At 41.0% G+C, this 19,265-nt stretch overlaps 1 protein-coding gene across 3 annotated transcripts in view; it reads left to right on the top strand.

The window, feature by feature from the left end:
- The first annotated feature begins 270 nt into the window (after nt 1-270).
- The window catches only part of UXS1 (UDP-glucuronate decarboxylase 1), a 56,082-nt gene continuing 37,087 nt past the window's right edge, over nt 271-19,265 (top strand). For 2 of the 3 annotated variants that reach the window (XM_017817384.1, XM_017817382.1), the window contains exons 1-4: nt 271-414; nt 12,888-12,915; nt 15,625-15,673; nt 17,203-17,246. In XM_017817384.1, coding sequence (XP_017672873.1) covers nt 318-414; nt 12,888-12,915; nt 15,625-15,673; nt 17,203-17,246 — 218 coding nt within the window. In that variant the 5' untranslated portion in view covers nt 271-317. Of the gene's footprint in view, nt 415-7,968; nt 7,987-12,887; nt 12,916-15,624; nt 15,674-17,202; nt 17,247-19,265 lie in introns of those variants that run through there. The other variant, XM_017817383.1, reaches the window with a different exon arrangement.

Here is a 19,265-nt window from a genome sequence, read left to right as displayed (position 1 = left end):
GCGCAGGGCCGCGGGGAGACTGCGGACGCGCCGCTTTCCCGCAAGGACGCTCTGAAGGAGGCGGTCGCGCTTCGACCGGCCCCGGCCAGGAGCGCTACGGAGGCAGGAAGGACGGGATAGCGCGCGCATGCGCGGGCACCGCTCCGGCCGCATCCACGGCGGGGAAGGAAGGGGAGGGCGGGAGAGCGGGCGGGCACCGCCGTCGCTGCCGCTGCGCCTGCGCGTGCGGTTCGCGGGCAGCGGGGCGGGGAAGCGGAGCGGGGGGTGGCCGCGGCCGTGCAGGCGCCCGGCGCTGCTGCGTGCTGCTGCCGCGGGGCATGGTGAGCAAGGGGCCGCTGCTGCGCCTGCTGACCGCCATCAACCGCAGGAGGATGAAGCTGCTCATGGGGCTCGCCTTCGTCGCCTACGTCGCCTGTGAGTGAGCGGGGGAGGGGGGCGGGTCTGGCCCGGCCATTCATTGCCCGCTTGCAGGGCGCCCCCCGTGCCCCCCGCCCGCCACGAGGGAGGAGGCGGCGGTGGCTTCTCCCGCGCCCCGTTGCGCTGCCCGGTTGCGGGGGCGCCGCCGCAGCGCGGCCCCTCCGGCCCCGGCGGGGCGGGGGCTCCCCGGGGCTCTGCGCGGCGGGGCTGAGGGTTCTCCCCTTTCCCTGCCCTGCTGAAACTTCCCCGGGTGCGGCTGGGCCGTGCCGGCGTACCCATCAGCTGTGTCTGTCCTGTCCCGTCCCGAGGGGAGCGCTGCGAGCGGGACGTGGCTCGGGGATGTTTTCCTCAGACCGCACTTTGTCCGCCTCGATCGCGACCTGGTAGCGGCGTGAGGTGAACAGCCCGCAGGGAAGTTTTTCCAGGGCAGGCCTCGTGTCTGTTTTTTGTAAAATCCTCCCAGATCCTTTGCGGGGCTAAATAAATGTTTGTTTATTAACTCAGCGCGTAGCTGGAGTCTTAAGAGCCTGGAGAGAGGCACAAAGGTATTTGAGAACATCTTAGAATAGCCAGTGACGGGGATGTTTATGACTTCAGTTACCAGGTGTGAGCCAAATAGTCTGATTTAAAACGTTGTCCTGTCAGCTCTCTTCCCTTTCTTGTTTTTTTTTCTATTGCATTTTTAATTTATTTTATTTTAGCCTGTTTTGTTTTCAGGCTTAGGTACTAGGTTTTATGTAGACTGAACGATGCCTTGTCAGCTTAGCTAGGGAACAAGTGATTCTCTTGACGCTTCAAAGCACATGTAGGTGAGCTAGCTTTGGGTATGGGTGTGCGCATCAGATTTAGGGTCCTCCCTTTGCATTTGGGAGGGTGGAGAGGTACAACACCAGTAATTTTGTTAGAAGGGGTGGTGTTTCCTACTACAGAAACACAACACAGCAGTTCCCTTTATTACCATATGTTACTGTGCTTACAGGGCTGTTTAGATAACTGCTGTAATCATTGAAGTTGTGTGCCAGCTCTGACTTTTCGGGCAGTTTGTTTGTCCAAGTGACTTCAGGTGCCATGCATACTGACTACTGAATGTCTGTTCCTATTTTGAAAGGGCTACATGTTTTGCCAAAAAGTGATAATTGTCAAAACAGAAGTTAATAGGCTGCTGTACAAATACTGGATGTGAGTGGCAGTTGACACGGTCATTGGGACCTGGCTGTTGATTAGTTTCTGTGGACCGTAGTTGGTGCTTGCATTCTAGCTTTGTGAGTAAAAGTTAGCTTTAAGGAGAAGTCTTCTGGCTCCTTGTTCTTTGGGATTCAGAAGAAGGTGGAGGAGGAGAGGGACTGCAGGTCAGTGTGGCAAAAAGTATCTTGAAAAGGGAATAGAGTGGTGTCTGATGGGAATGTGTTTTTTGAAAATCTACCATGTCAGGCTGCTGTGCTTTTCCATCTTTGACTACAGATCAAAAGTAGTGGAGTTTTGAGGTATGGCTCTGGTGTCATCAACATAATATGATATGTTGGCAGATGCACTGGTCTAATAGAGTCTAGAGAGACTATTTTTTGCTTTTCTGTGGAAGTGATTATGATCCCATCCTTCTATCTTAAAAGTGTACTCCTTGCAATATTACTGAATCATCACTGTGTTCTGTTTGCAGCCAGATAATGCCAGACTAAAATAGCATAGAATCTGAGAAAACTGAGCTGCTGGTGTAGGTGTATGTGCTGGTGCTTCTTACATTCCTTCCTTCTCAAGTACTCTCCAAATGACTAAGTGGTTTTAGGCTGTGCAGCTCCTTTCCATGAATTTCCATTCAGTGTTAGTACATGGGCAATCAGATTTGGAGCACACGTTACAGGGAATTGTGAACTGGAGGATAGGACTTTTTTTGATAGTGCCATTTTGTCAGTCTATGTGTGAAGCTGAGCAAATGTGTAGGAGGTGTCTTTGAACAGTGTCTTATTTCATAAAAAGCTTCTGCCTTTGAATGCAAATATGTTACAAATGTGCCCGAAGAACTTCTCTGTGAGGGTTTGCAAGCTAGAGGGAGAGCTTTTTGCAGGCTGTTGAAAGACTCTCGGCTATTGCAGTCTCAAAAGTCACTGATTGGCTCCCTTGATAGTTTCACAGCACGAGGTGTTGGGTGGCTAGGCTGTCTCTGGTATCTCTGCTCCACATCTGTTTCCCACCAGCATACACCACATACAATGACTTAAATTTCTGTGCTGTACACCAGATGAAGGAACTGTGTTATAACCATTTGGCAATGTGGGTAATGAACAGCTGTTTTGGCCCAGCTTCAGGAGGTCATGCACAGTGGTGAAATGGGCAGCTGTGAGTGCTGTTGGGGGTGTTGCCATCACATGCTTTGCAGTGTCTCACCTAAAGAGTCTTGTTTACTTTGGTTGAGAACCACTGTGGCACGAGGTGCACAGTCAGGGTCACATTAAAGATCCCTAGAACTCTTTTTGTGGACTTCTCTGGTTTCCCTAGTAGTACTTAGAGTCAGAAAAATCCTTACTTTACCTCTGGGTTTGAATTAAAGTAATATTTGATGCTTCATTTCTGGAAATCTAATCTATGTTAATTTTAAAAAATCGTGCACTTGAAACAGTGTGCTGTGCATGCTTTGTGTGTATAAAAATAAATGTCAAAGGGAGCATTTCTGTTTAGCACGCAGTTAAAAGCTGTTGTAACGTAAGCAACTCTTTCCTGGGAAAACTGGAGTGAACAGAGTTCAACATTTACCTTTACCTCTTCTGGAGCCCTTGGGTGAAAGAGGTGACGTGGTTCCCCATCGCCCAGGTGATGAATCTGGAGGTACCACAGCTAGAGAGCTGTCTGAATCACTCTGTAATCTGTTAGAATGCTGCTCAGTTTTGTTTTATATACTCTTCAGAATTAGCTTAGTTGGCTCACTTGCAAGGCTGTCTTTTGTGAACATTGCATGGCTATACTGTGCTACATATCGTGGGAAATTTTGCCCAGAGGTTGCATTTGCATTGCCCTTTTAAAGGGACAAAGTCTTCTACTACGGTTTTCCTCTGATTTAACTGCCAGCAAGATAGTGCAGGACTGCAGTGCTAACCAAAGCGAGGTGGAGGGATGTGTGGAGGTGGACTGAAACAAATCCTTTCAGTCTTGGAGGGAACTTAAATCATATTGAAGCTTCAGAACATGAGGTGATTGTAAACACAGGTGAAGTGGATTTTTGTTGTCTGCAATAAGAAACGTAGACAGATCACAAAAGAGCAACCAAGTAAATCAATAATATTAAAAAACCTTCAGTGTCACCATAATATGAATAACTTTTATGCAGGCTGAGAGTTTTGCTTTTAAAAATCCCACCCATTTGTGTGTTGGTATGTCAATACATAAACACCTTAAACTCATTCCCTTGGACATTTTAAATGTTTATTCAGCTTTATGTGAGCATTCTGACCTGCTTTAGTGTGATTGTCTTTGTAGAATCAGGACCTTATTTATGTTGTTGGAAATAACAGTGTAAAAACTCGTAGCCAGGATTTAAAGACCAGAGCTCCTCAATCTCCATGCCTTGCTTTAGTCTTGATGCTACTGTGAGTAATCTGCTGATGTCTTGATATGACAAGGAAGTTGCATGTTCTTAATGAAAAAGTTAAGAGCTCTATTTCTGGTAGAGTAGAACAGTTCTCTTTACTAATTTGTAGATCAAATAGTTCTCAGGAAGTGTATCAGTAGCCTTGATCCTTTTCCCAGGGGAAAATGTCATAGTAGGGTGCTGCCATGAGATCCAAGCTTAAGACCTCGTTTCCTTTATAAGATAAATTACAGCACGGCTACTGAAACAACTTAAAAATGAAATATCAAAATAACATGAGGGAGGTACATCCTGCAGTACGGTGGCTTGACTTCCCCCAGCATTGTTAGTTTCCGTGGTTGTTATCCTTTGTTATACAAGATCAGCCATTTGTTTTTGTTAGGTTTCCATCAGCTAGGAAGAATGTAGTATTCTCTTCTCAGAATATCAAGGTATGAGTAAGCTTTTCAGTTTGAATCTTACCAGCTCCTCGCATGTTGCTTGTCTTGCATATGTTCAAAACTAAGGTAAATACTACTTAATATTTTGTTTTGATAAGCTTTTACTTCCACTTTTCATAATAGAAAAATAGCTGTCAATTTGGTCCTGTACTGTTGCTTCAGGCTGACTGTCTCAAATGCTATTCAGCACTGATGTGGAGAATACCAGAAATCTTGATTCCCCAGCTGTTTTACAACCAGACATCAGGATTGACTAGCTATGGAAGAGTTAGAAATGATTGTATGTGACATCAGGCTCGCCTGCTTTTTGTGTTAGCATGCCATGGATTCTCCACCAAAAATAATCAAACCCAAAACATTTGCTTGCTGGCTTCACGTCTTGCAGAGCTGCCTTTCATTTGTGGGTTTATGCAAGTGAGTTCACTGTCTTCAACAGCTTCCAGTTCCCTGCTCATCAGGGTTCCAACTAGGTGAAGCCATGTAGCTTAGGAAAATTCGTTCATGCTTCAGTTGAGTTGGTCAGGAATAGATATACTCTGGCTATGCTTTGCTAACCAGGATGTTTTAAACCAATTTTTTGGCATCCTGGAGAAATTAATGCTTACAGATCCTATCTTATCTTGATTTAATGTTTGTCTGTAATATTTTATTTCCACTTAGGATTTGTTTTTTCTGTGGCATGTTCAGGAGGTGGTGCTGCCATCATTCTACTCAAGGACAAACACTCTTAGAACTTTCATCTTCTTTACTCTCTGTTTTTGCAAAGGGGAAACATTTCCCTGTCATTTATATTGCTGGTTTCTTTTCTCTAAGGTTGGTTGACCAAAGCAGAGTTTGGTTGAAACTGGTAGTTTTCAGCATCTTGTTTATAGATTGTAGGGAGGGAGAGGTGGGGGTTACTGCATCAATTTACCTGAAGAGGTTTGTGAAAGGTAGCTGGGAAAAGGGAGTTTGTTTCAGTTACAGTGCTGACCATTGGAGCATTCTGTGTGTCCACTGAAAACAATCTTAGCAGTCAACAGATGGGTCAGTGGATGAGTAGCAGTAAAGAATGATACGTTGAAGGAGTAGGGACACTGAACAGAGAACTGGAAAAAAGACTTAACAGAAATTTTGAAAAGAGTTCGCCATCTGGGAAACTAAGAACAGAATTCAGTCATGAAGTGATGATGCTAATTGAAATGTAACAAAAAGTATCCTCGGTCAGCTTACCAATCCAGTACGAAGCTCCATTAACTCTTGTAAAGACAGAAAATTTCCATAATGTTACATCTCACAGCTGTAGGAAAGTACAGTTCTTAAGAGAAGGTACAAAAATGTCCTGATGACTGTGTTACCTTTGTTTTGCTAATTGATGACTAGCTGAGGGATTGACAGAGAGTGGTGGTGATGGTGTCCAAATTGGAGAGAGAGCGCCTTTCCTGTGAAAACCCAGTGGGAAAAGCTCCAGTTCCTATCTGCTGTCTTTGATTTGGGGCAGGAATTTTACTCTTGAGCAAGGCAACTGTTCAGGAAATATAATAGGAAGAACTACTTGCCATACAGAAATCTGCGTAGACTTATAAGCCTCTTTTAAGTACTGAAAGGCCACAATAAGTACTTGCAGTTCCAGGCAGAACAACCCCAAACTCTCTCAGACTTTCTTCACAGGAGAGGTGTTTCATCACTCTGACCTTTTTCTGTGACAACCCTTTGGACCCTCTCTAGCAAGTCAATGTCTTTTTTGTTCTGGTGGGCCCTAAAACTGGATCCAGGTGGTATCTCATGAGAGTGGAACAGAGGGGGAGAATTACCTCACTTGATGTGGTGACCACACTTATTTTGATGGAGGGCAGAATATGATTTACTTTCTGGGCTGTAAGTGCACAGTGCCATTTCATGTCCTATTTTTCCATCAGTACTTCCAAGCCTTTTTTGACAATGGTGCTCTGAGTCTGTTTGTAACCAGTCTGTACTGATACTGGTAGTTGCCCTGACCAGGTGCAGGACCTTGCACTTTGCCTTGTTGAACTTTATGAGGTTCATATTTACCCACTCTTTAAGCTTGTCGGTGTCCCTCTGGATGGCATCCCTTTCGTCAGTGATACTTCTCAGCTCAGAGTCACCTGCAAACTTGCTGAGGGTGCTCTCAATCTCAATGTCTGTGTCGTTAATAAAGATAGTGAGCAGTTCTGGTCCCAATATGCGCTCCTGAGGGACGTCACTTGTTACTGACCTCCCTTTGGACATTGAGCCATTGACCAGAACTCTTTTGATGAAGCCACCCAGCCAATTCACAGAATCACAGAATATGCTGAGTTGGAAGGGATCCACCAAGAGTCATCGAGTCCATCTCTTAGCCCTGCACAGGACCATCCCCAAGGGTCACACCATGTGCCTGAGAGTATCATCCAAACGCTTCTTGAACTCTGTCAGGCTTGGTGCTGGGACCACTTCCCTGGGGAGCCTGTTTTTACCAGCCCAACCACCCCCTGGTTGAAGAACCTTTTTCTAATATCCAACCTGAACCCCCCCGACACAACTTCGGGCCATTCCCTCAGGTCCTGGTCACCATAGAGAAAAGATCAGTGCCTGCCCCTCTTCTTCCCCTCACAAGGAAGTTGTAGACTGCAATGAGGTCTGCCATCAGTCTCCTCCAGGCTGAGCAGACCAAGTGCTCTCAGCTACTTCTCATATGGCTTCCCCTCAAAGCCCTTCACCATCTTTGTTGCCCTCCTTTGGGACTCTTATGAGCTTTTTATATCCCTCTTTTGAGCTTTAAATTTTTCTTACATTATGGCACCAAAACTGCACACATTATTCAAGGTGAGGCCACACCAGTGCAGAGCAGAGCAGTGCCCTCCCTCGGCTGGCTGGCGATGCTTTGCCTGATGACCCCCAGGACACAGTTGGCCCTCCTGGCTGCCAGGGCACTGCTGACTCATATTCAATTTGCCATCGACCAGGACCCCCAGGTCCCTTTCTGTGGCACTACTTTCCACCATCTCATTCCCCAGCCTGTATGAACATCCAGGGTTGCCCCATCCCAGGTACAGAATCCTGCTCTTTCCCTTGTTGAACTTCATATGGTTTGTGATTGTCCAGCCCTCTAATTTATCAAGATCCTTATCCATTGAGTAATCAATCAAATCTGTATTTCTCCAATTTAGTGAGAAAGGTTTTTTTTGGGAAATAATATATTCCTAAAGAAAGGAATTGTTTTCTTTATATTGTTAAATATGTAACTTAATTAAATTAAAACTTCAATGCATCTGTAATGAAAAGCATTTTATTAAATAATATAAATAAATAAAATATAAATATAATTAAATAAATAAAAAGCTCCCTTTGTGTACTTTCCCTTTTCTCAGATTTTCCTCTGGAGAAAATAAACCTTATTTTTCTGCCAGGAGACTGAAGTTGCTGAGTGACTATGGAGACTCAGATTTAAGGAAAAGAAAAAAAACCCACCCTTTTTTGAACGATGTTGCATCTGTCTGAAATGGAAAGTTTGACTGAAGCAATTCACTCTGGACGTTCAAAGCTTATGATTTTGCTCTAGAAATTCAGGTTATGGCTATATATTCATATTGTTCCTGCATGCTGTTTCTGTTGATAGTGAAATCTACTTGTAACAAATGTCATTTTGTAGTCTTATTATTCTGAGGAGCAGAAGTTGTAAGGAGGGCAATAAAGGGCAAAAAATCCTGTGTTTTCACCTAAATCTACTTAGACAAAAGTTTGTGTAAAAGTTTGTTTAACAGACTGTCTTGAAAATGCAACCAACAAAGCAATTAGGAAAAAAATGGTTTTAAAAGGGATTACATCTGATTTTGGTACAGTTGGATCTCTATGAACACCATGGTTTGCTTTTTAAAACATCTGTTTTAAAATGTATGTTATGCTGAAACTGATGTTGTCACCAATAATTTCAGATTATGGGTGAGTATTACTGTTGATGCCCTTTAATAGTGTATGACTTGATTTTAATGTCATTTAAAGAGACCCAGAGAAAAGGAATCATCCTGTGATAAAGGTACAGGCTTCTTTTGAGATTGTTGTGGGTTTTTTTCCCCACCTTCAGTTGTGGTAGTGTTATTATTTTGGTTCCCCAGCCCATTTGGATGAGTGAATTAAGGCATGCAGGGTTCTCTTAGCATAGTAATCTGTGTTCTACAGAAACCTATATAATAAGTTTTATTGCAGATGACAGACTGAAAGGACACTGAGATGAAAACATTCATCCTGCTCCTATGTTCGGAGGATCCAGAAGGATAACTCTTGGCTGCTCTTAAGTGCAGCTGGTCAGAGTTAAAAGTCTGACTGTGACAGAGAAGTGTCCATTTAATAGTGGATGCTCAGCAAAACGCCAGGAAGGTGCTTGCGGTTTCTGTTGTACTTTTTCAAGTGTGATTTAACAGATTTTGTAGTTTGTTTTGTTTTGTTTTGTTTGTTTTCACTTAATGCAGTCAGGGTTGGCTTGCATCCCAAGCATAGCTCTTGGAATATTCCTTTGCTGACAGTCTCCCGCTCATTGCAGTGCTCTGCATCCAGCATAATTTCAGAAAGGGGCTTCTCTAGAAAAACTAAGCAAACTTCTAAATTTCCAGGAATATAAGTTATGTTCTGTACATAAAACCCCCACATTCTTTACTCATATCTAATTGACTGACTTTTGTTTAAGGTAGTTTTGAGAAATCTTGTAAAACTGTAAGGTTGTGCTTGCCAAATAGTTAGGGCTTGATCTCTCAGAGGCTGCGGAAAAAAAAAACAACCAGAAACAGACAACAAACCAAATAAAAAAGAGGATTGGGGTTTTCTGAAAACCCTAGGTGATTAATGTTTAGTCAGCAAAATGTAAATACCTCTTTAGTAACAATCCTGTGATTAAAGTTTTAAGAAACAAATCTTCTCTTTTCTAAAAATACCAACTATGCCCAAAGCATGTTGTTCTTCCCTGGAAGCTGTCACTTCAACGTGTAATGTCTGTGGGAGGGATTAATGACTGATATATTTTTAATCTTCATGGTAATTGCAATTAATCCGTGTAAAAATGCTACAATAAAAATTATTTCTCTCATTATTTTATGGAAGGGATGCAGAGGGGAAAAAACATCTCAGAAACAGTGTCATAATAGGACTACAGGCCTTTCTCCTACAGGCCATTAAACCAGGCTTTCTTGTGTCTTAGAACATTCCAGATATTCTGATTGCTTCCCTAATGGCAACTTACTGTTACCTTAATGGCAACTTATTATTACCTTAGTCATTGGATGAGGTTTACAGTTAGTCTTTGAGAGAATAAGCAGAACCTCTGTCTCTTTCTGTCTTGTAGGTGAGTGTCTTAATTGTTTGGTTACAAGTCATGCTTGTGTCTAGTCCAATTAATCATGAATTCTTCCCTTGCACATTTTCAGTAGACAGCAGGAAGCCTCTGTGTTTGATTGCTCTCTAGTTGGATGACTAGTAAGTTCTTCATAGAGTATGTACTGTGTGTGGCTGTGGAGGATGAGGGTGTTAAATCTCTAAGGTCTGAGAATTGGCACAGGACCGTTATACTGGATGAGTACTTTTTGGCTTAAAATATTTGGCTTTATATTTGGATTTTTAAGACTGGCTTTTACAGTGAGGTGCTTGGTTATGTTAGTGTTTGCTCAAATTTGGTCCATTAGGAGTCTCATGCTTTTGAAAACTAGGTTTATATGTAGTGTAGTGCCTGATTTGTGACCTTGCTGGTGTGGAAGACTTTTTTAACCATCCCTGTTTGCAGGTTTTGGTGCCTGAACTTGGTGGGCCTGTTAAGCATTTTTATGGTGCCTTTGAGGATTTTCATCTTGAATTTAGGCTTGTAATTCTGATCGTTCTGCTTGTGCATTTAGACCCACTTGCCTTAATATGTTTCAGTTGTTCTTACCTGAATGTCAGACTGGCCTTGGCATAACCTTTAGGACAAGGAAATCCTCTGTGAGCCATAGTCCTTGTTGTGGTTTAACCCCAGCCAGCCGCCAAGCCCCAGTCATGTCGCTGGTTCTGCAGCAGGGTAAGCCTGTTATATAAACAATTGTGCATTTAGAAGAAACACAACCAAACCTTATTTCCACTGTAGTGCAAAATCTTACATCTGATCCCTTAAACCTTGATGTGAGCTCTATGTGAGCACCATTAGTTAAAGAGATCCTTCTTGGAATTGTGCATTCAGAATCCTTTGTGAGGGCAGTATGTTGAAGCAGTTTCTGCAATGCCTCTTTGCATGTGAGAGAGACTTCAGGGTTCTTCAGATCCCTCAATATGGTAGTTCCTGTGTGGTTCATTTTGCAGTTTCTTTTTCTTCCCCTTTCCCCTTTCCTCTCTTTTTTTCTTTTTTATTTTTTCCCCCACAATGGTACAAAAATATGCTGCTTAGAAGCATATTGTAAGGTTGTGTACCCCTACAGGACTGAAATATCAAGCAGTCATAGTGATTTTCAAAGGATGCAAATGCCTTTTTGAGCTCCCCTTCCCTGCTGTGGATACTGAGAACACACAATTAACATGTCTTCTTTAGGAAGCCAGTTTCTTGTATGCAGTGTATCTGCACTGTCTTTTCAGCATGGTATTTGTGAGCTGGCAACTCATTTTTTCATCAATTCCTGCTGCACCAGCTAAGCCCAGATGCTTCCTGCCACTGCATAAACAACACTTATTATTTGTATGCATTTCTGTAGCCCAAGAAAATAATCCATTATAAGTGTAACTGAGAAGTATCTAACTTGAGAATTCTGTACCTGTAGTTGTGAGATGGTCATCATTCACTGAAAAAAAAATTTTTCCATTAATGTTATCATAAATAATGTTGAAATCCTAGCCAGAGTGTGAATAACTGGAATTTAACTTACTGCTCAACACTGTATCCCTTTTTCCCCACAGTAAATTTACTTTTATCTAGTTAACATAAAATTCAAGTTTTTTTTTAAATTCTGTTGGATTTTATTGATCATTCATTCTAATATAAAGCTTCCCTATCTTTTTCCCAGAAGATGACATGAGGCTTTATGACACCACCAGAGATATCACAGTGCCCTCCTACAGTTTGTTTGATAGTCTGTCGTGGATTCGCTTGAGTTACTCTTTGAATTAATCAGCAGCACTCAGCAGTTACAAACACTTCAGTAGCTTTGCCATCCCCTAAAGGGTAGAACAGCAACTGCATTACTGCATCCTCAGTTGTGTCTTCCCATTCCTTGTTCCTGGGTATGTTTTGTTTTTCCTCCTGCCCGGAAGGTGCCTGTGATTGTAGCAGTGGTTTTTTTTTCTTGTTTCTGTAACACCTCATCCTCTGCTTGAACTCAGAAAGTAATAATGATGAAAACGAATCTGGAGAGCCGAAATGTAGGCAAAATACTTCAATAGCTGCTACTTGAGACCTGCAATATAGCTTACAAAAACTGAGGACACTTCAGAAGCTTTCTATATGTATGTAAATACTGCATATAGACAACTCCTTCTTCTTAAGACCCAGTGTCATTTCAATCCTTAAAGAGCAACTGCAGAATGATTTTCTGGAGATATGTGGGGTATATTTGCTGTGTTGCTTGTTCTGCCGGGTCCCTTAACTGTTCCATGTTAACCTTGTTTATCTTGATGATCTGAAGTTGTCAAGTCTTCCTTGTCAGTGTAGTCTGGTTTATGGCTTCTCAGTTTTTTGCTTTAAACTACATTCTTTGTCCTAGTTGAAAGGAAAAACAGTGTTCTGATAGTCTTCCTATAATTACTTAAACCCTGAACAGTTTCTAAAGATTTTTTTTCTAGTAGAAAATAATTTGGGCAGATGAATCTTTTTTGTGAACCCAGAAACTGATGCGTCTTTGCTGTGCTATTCTAGACTGTGATTTATCTTTCTATAAAACTTTTTCCATACAAACAGTGTAATAAATGGGTTTTGTTTGCTTACTGAGGCATTTGGTTATATTACTTAGGTACCTTTTGTGTATCCATCACAATGTGTATGTGTTTAGAGAAAGAACACACATGTGCACAAGTACTTGCTACCTTTAATGCAGGACTCTTGTGGCATCTCTTCGGACTGGTTCGGCTCTCACCTGTAGTGGCCAGTCTTTATTCTTGTTACTCTGCAGTTTCCAATTTGTGTGGTTCAGGTCTACAGGGTTCTTTTCTTGCTCTTGTCATTTTTTTCAGTGTCCCCAGTAAACAAGTCAAGTGTTCCGGTTTATTTAATCTGTGTACAGTGGGAAATTATAGTTTAGATAATTCCTGTGCATTTCCTTATTGTCTCATGTAATCTCATCAGAATTCCTCCCACGCTTTGAAACTGTGTCATAGATACTTGAAGGGGTGTGTGTATGCAATTTATTTAGATAATTTGTGATTAACATACTTAATATTGTCCTAAATTCCTTCTGATGATAATAGGAAAAATTACCTCATGTACTGTTATATGACACTGTAATGTTTTCTGTGTTCTTATTTTTCAGCTGTATGGGGAAACTTTGTCAATATGAGGTAATGTATATCATTTTTGTATGGAATATTCTTATGCAAAATAAAATTAACTTACCTTTCCCATCAACATGTCAATATATATAAAGTAGGGAGAAAACAGAACAGCAGCTCACACTGTTGTTTGGGTGGTTGCTAAGCAGATGATACCATTTTTTTAAATCCAGAGTTTCGGTCTCAAAAAGAGTTGTGTGTGTGTGCTGCAAATCTCACCCAGGATCTTACTCACACTTCAACATCTACCTTTCTTTACACAAATTTATCTTCCAGTTTTGGCAAGTTGGTTGGCATACCTGGTTTCATAGGCTTGGATTCTCCTTTTCTCAGCGCAGATTTGACTGTATCTCACTGATAATATGGGTTTAAATATTGAAGAGCAGCAGATTCTCTGCTGTTCTCACCATAGTTGTGTTTCTGTACCTAGAATCAGAAACATAGTTTGGAGAGTTTTTCCTCTTCCCGAGTTAATTGGGAGATAATCTGATGTTTTAACTGCTGAAAAGCAAAAAATCCTGCATTGTTCCCTAGAATTTTTTTCCTTTAGAAATAGAAAGGCATAGCATATGCATGCAAAACATGCAGATTTTCACATCATTTCTGCTTGCATGTGAGTTTGTCTTCCAGGAAAATTCACCAGCTGCAAATTCACAGCTGCAAAAGAAATTGAAGAGAATATGGGTACAGCCCGTTCCCTATAACAAAGTCATTGTGTATAGAGGACAAAATATTTCACCATGTTGTTTTGCTATTGAAGGGTTTTGGTACTCTACCATGCCAGTCTTAGCGGCACAGAGTAAGGAAAGTTTGAGGAAAAACTAAGAAAAATAATGAATTTTCTATGGGCTCTGATTCACCCAGGACAGCTTTCTCTGGGATCTGTTCCTGTCCCAAGCTGTCCGCTCTACTCCTCTTGGAGTTTCCCACCCTTGATGCACAGAGTGCTCAGCTGTCAGGCAAACAGCTGCTGAGCTGCTTTGTCTTGCAGATGGAGATATCATTTAGATTACCTTGTTATCGTGACCAGAGAACTGTGGAAGCTTAGCAGCTGTTACATGAGCAGCTGAGCATTTCTTAAGGAAGGACAAGAACCTCAGAGAGGGGTTGGCAGAGGACAGGTGGATGTAGTATCCAGTGTGTTTATTCCCTGATAAGCTGTTATTACAAATTCTACCACTACCTGCATATTTATTATTTGAGATGTCCTTTTTAGAGCTATCGAGAGGGAAAACTTTATTTCTGAATGTCTGATGTTGGTCCTCAGCCAGTAAGATTGTCTTAGGAGGAAGAGCTCGTTAAATACTAAACTGCAGTGACAGTCCTTCAGTTCCAGAATTAGTAGGAACTATTTTTGAGGCGACCTTTTAATATACTGAGGGGTTTTCCAAATTTTCCCTGCTCGTTTATCAGAGAAGAAAGGCTATATATTCCACAGTTGTTTGCATAGCTTTTTGGAAATTTCTGTTATTTGGAAAAACATTTCCAAAATCCACTAGGATAGCTTAATGTTGCTCCCTTATAGTAAATTCATTCAATGTTAACTGGAGGGTTGTTATTTGCCACTAATACAATAAATGACAATCTGATTTGAAAAGATGGTTCAGGGTCTGTGTGTCTTTGTGTAGGAATTTACTGTACTTTTTACAGATACCACAAAATGAATCTGACCACTAAGGTTTTTGCCTCAGTAATAGACTGAGCTGACTTTTAAAAGGTAAGAGTTTTACAGAGGGTTATGAAGGGAATCGTTGCTCTGACTTCTAACAGTATGGTGTGTATATATATATCTGCTTAACAAAGGATCTTCTATTTCCCTGGGTGTAATGAGTTCAAGTCCCAAGTAAAGGAGCTCTGTTTTTTTATTTATGAAAGAACTCCATTTTATGTTGGATACCTATGAATCCTCTAGTATGCAAAAACTTACTACTGGAAGATAAATAATTCCCCTTTCAGAAGGTTTAATTGAAAAAATATAATTATGCAAATGTAAGGAAAATTACGTAGACTATATGCAGGGGGTAAAATGTTCTACACTTGTAGTTTACTCAAGAATGAACACAACTCATTGAGATATTTTACACAATTAGATGCTAAGTGAGACCACACAGATTTGTGCAAGACATTAGCTTCTTAGATGGTATTCTGTTTTCAAAAGTTACCACAACATGCATCATCCTTGACTTCATTTCAAATGACTAGCATTTGTGTGAGAAGTCAGTATTGCCCATGAGGTGGTCACTTAAGACACATTTTAGTATAGGGCTTTTTTTCCCTTGTGTTTGAAAAAGTTCAAAGTGAGATCTATTTGTCCTTTTCTGTCTTTGATTGATACTGTTGTGGCATTAAGGGAAAATGTTTTGTCAGTGTACAGAGGCCCTCAAAGAGAGTTTTGGGCATTTGCACAGTAAAGTTACACTCAAAAACAGTGATTAGATGCTTTTCTAAAATGAAGTTAATTTTCTGTATAGAATCAATGTCATTTTTGTAGTTACTGTTCTTTCCTGTGGGCTGGTTCAGTTTCTGCCAAACTTGGTGATAAAGCTAACTGATTTCAGTGGGAATTGAACCACCCACTTTAATTTGTTCTAAGTATGTCTTTGAAATGATACTAACTCGAGATGCTTTGAAGGTGTTGTTTTAACAGCATGATGAAGGTGCAGTGGAGCAGCTATTGCTTAGGTATGGATTAAGATTTTTTTCTTTTCTTGCCAACAGGACTCTTCAAGAAAATGGGGATCAGAAGGTGGAGAGTAAAATAGAGGAGGTTAGTTTGCTAATACTTGCAATCTGTTTTGAGGACTCCATTTCACTGATTTCATGTTGAAGAGGTGCATTTAGTTTTATCTCATTACTCTCCATTCTGCTAAAACCATTCAAAGCATTGGATTTGTGTCTGTACATAAGTTTTTGAACCGTTCTTTGCTACAGTTGAGTTTCTAACATGGATGCATGACTCTGCTTTGTTTTCCTCAAAACCTTTCTTGAAAGTAATAAATCTGCTGATGCATTTGCTGCAGAGACTGTGGTAGAATCCTTCTGAGAACTGTTGAATTTGTTACTGAAAGGATATACACAAATTCATTCCTCTGTCACCCTAACAAAATGTGAAGTATATATATCTCATTAGAAACTTGAAGCTGCCCAAAAATGCTTTGCTTTGTTCTTAAATAATGGACACAAATAGCAATGTTTGTGGTTGGGAATGATGTACAGTACTAATGCTTTAAGCATGAGCCCTGTAATTTCTGGAGTAGGCATGGGAAATGAACACACTGGTGGTTCTGAACTTCTGTACCAGTACCTCTGAATTTCAATTTCAACCTCAGTTTGTTGTGAGATATTAAGAATATGTGCAACAATTCTTTCTCCAAATGTTCTAGACTTCTAATAACAATAAAGCAAAGCGTCTAATAGATACAGAAGCCCTTGAGGTCAATACCCCTTACCCTTGTGTGGGTATGAGTGACTGTATTAGTGTAGTCTGGTCTGTCTAATGTCTTGTATTCCAGCAGGTTTATATAACAATTGTTCCTCTGAACGCAATGAGGAGCCCACTGAAATTGTTTAAAATCAGTGGAGAGATTGTGTTCTTAGTTTTTTTCCATTCCTCTCTTCTCTTTTTTTCTTTCCTTTTTTTTTTCTTTAATTCTGGTAAGTGTAGCAACAAGCATTGTGAAAATTCCAACTGTTAAAGAATGATGAAATGCTTGAAATTCAATGTGTAGAGCAGAGTTACTGTAAGGTCTGAGAAATGAGCATTTCTGGATCTTTTTAAAGCTTGAACCATCAGAATAACTGTTTTAAGAGCTATTTGCTGCTCCACAGAGCTAAATATTTAATAAATGTAAATGACAATACCGTATTATTTCCTCTTAACGTGAATATGCAGCGTATTTCAGTTTATGAAGTTCTTGAATTGTCTAGTTCTAATTAGAAGTATTTCTACAAAACAAATTAATGTTGGTTGTTGATGTGTTGCTATGTAGTACCATTTCAAGTGACAACCTTCTGATAGCTTTCAACTTATGTGTAGCCCTAGAGAGTGTTTTGTTTTCAGTGGTAAGCTAAGGGATTTCATTTCACACTGTACTAGGTGATTGGATTTTTGGTGGAAAAGGTTCAAGGCTTTTTTATGTAAAGGATGCTTTAAGATGCAAGTTTCTTGGAGTGTCTTCAGTAAAGCTCTTCATGGCAGACTGCCATGATTTTTGCTCAAAAGTAGCTCCCTGTATGTGTGTTTTGTGATGTGAGTCGAGTTTTATTCAAAGATTAAATGTTTTTCCTTTATTTTAGGCTGTTGCACCTCTAAGGGAGAAAATCAAAGATCTAGAAAAAAGGTATGTCTTCTGCTAAATTTGGGAAGCAATTCAAAGGCACGGTTTCTGTTCTGTAGCTGTCAACTCTGTAGTTGTAGACTTGAGAAAAATGTTTTGTATATACCCTCAGCACGTTTGAGTTGTTATTATGTGTAAGTGAGGATGGGGCCTTGAATGCTGAAAGATACTCGTGCTTAAGGTATTCAGGCTGATTAATCCCACTAAAGCAAACTGGGAGTGCTGAATTCTTGTAAAGTTCAAATTGTGTGGAGGAATTTACTGTTTGGAGTCCATCTGATGAATGGATTACCATGGTTTAGAAAGTCCATCCAAGGTGTGTGTTAACATGTACTGGTTTCAACTTCAAGAGACTGAAAGTATGTTTAACCTCATTTTTCCTATGCTTGTGATCAGTTACCATGGTTCAGCTAATTACAGTGATTTGCTTGTGAATTGTAGTCTGTGTATGAGCTTTGGATGAGCCTGACTGACTTGCTTCTCTCGGGATTTGTAAGGGAATGTGTTGTCTTGGATTAAACTGGATGATGCAATTGAGAAAAAGCACACAAGCTTTTTGATGAGCTGCAAATATTAAATATGTACTGTAGATCCACAAGTGCATATAATAGACATAGTTGCTAAAAAAGTAAAAATCCAAGCCTCATCCGTTTCTCCCTTGCTGCTTGTGTTCACCCTGCGAGATCATTTCCTCACTTTTATGCCATCAGAACCATTTGACTAAGCTGGATGGGGAAACCAGGGATTTCAGTGTATATTTGCAAATAACTCCCTCTCTTCACAGCCTAGTTGCCTTTCTGTCAGATCAGTTCTCTGATTTGAGTGTCCTCATGGGCAGATTCTTTTCATCACAAAACAAGGTCTGGAACAGGGGTGGGAATTGTCAGCTCCGATAAGGATATGTTGCCTTGACAGTGATACTGTTTTGCAGGTGACACTGCTGGTGTCCCAAGCAAACAGCCAGCCAAGAGTGCTGCATTACTGAGGACCAATTCTCAACTTGTCCAAGCAGTACCAGTAAGCCCACGAGGTTACATATGGCATACTGGTGGTTGTGTGCTGTTCCCCTTGAAAGGGGGGCAGAAATACCATTGCTCTTGGCCAGAGATTTGCTTGACAACCCAGAGTGTTTTGGTGTTTAGAGTTTTGTCATTCCAGTGAGCAGTTGCCCCTCCTCCTCCCACCCCTCCTGGGCTGTAAGAAAAAAAAAAAAAGAGACAAATTTTCAGTTGTTTTTTACAATGGATTTGAAAGGTTCAGTGACCTGCCACATGCAACTTGTTTCAGTGACAATACTGATCTGATTGCTCATCTCTTAATGTGCATTTAACTAAGAAAAGATACAAGGACTCCCTGAAACAACATCTCAGCCTTGGCCATATTGATCACCATAACTGGTCTACTCTGGCCTCCAATCGGGAGGCCTGGAGACACACCATCTATAACGCAGCTGTCTCCTTCGAGAACACACGTAGGATCACTCTCGAGGAAAAAAGGCAACGCAGAAAGAACTGTGTATTGCAGAATACACCATCTAAGGAGTCTTTCTGTTGTGCCTTTTGCAATCGGATATGTCTGTCACGTATTGGCCTCATAAGCCACCAGCGTGCCTGTAGCAAATGTGGATAGAGCCTTCCCAAATCTTCGTTCGCGAAGCCTAGCCATGGTTGGCAACATAAAACAAATTGCAGACTGTGTTTGTTACCTGTAGTGGTTGCATGTGATACTACCATACTAATTATAACTGTTCAATTGATTTCTTTAACCTTTATTGATAGCCCAGTCAATCTTCAGCTTCAGTTACTGTCAGTTCAGGTATTTTCTTCTGCCATCCACAGAGGACCTTTGTGGAAGCACGTTCCTTTTGGCTCTTTTCTTTTTTTTTAATAATTACTATATTTTTCCAAATGAGCAGTGAGTTGTTGAGTGGAACCACTGAGTTAAAACTTCTCCCAGTAGCCATCTAAATGCTCTTTTCTTTTTGCATGTATTGATGAGTCTTGTTTCAGATCTCTAGCAAAG

The sequence above is a fragment of the Lepidothrix coronata genome, unplaced genomic scaffold (assembly GCF_001604755.1).
Source record: "Lepidothrix coronata isolate B3197 unplaced genomic scaffold, Lepidothrix_coronata-1.0 Scaffold60, whole genome shotgun sequence".
Lineage (NCBI taxonomy): Eukaryota > Metazoa > Chordata > Aves > Passeriformes > Pipridae > Lepidothrix > Lepidothrix coronata.
The sequence above is the reverse complement of the archived record's forward strand: the minus strand, read 5'-3'. Positions and strand labels throughout refer to the sequence as shown.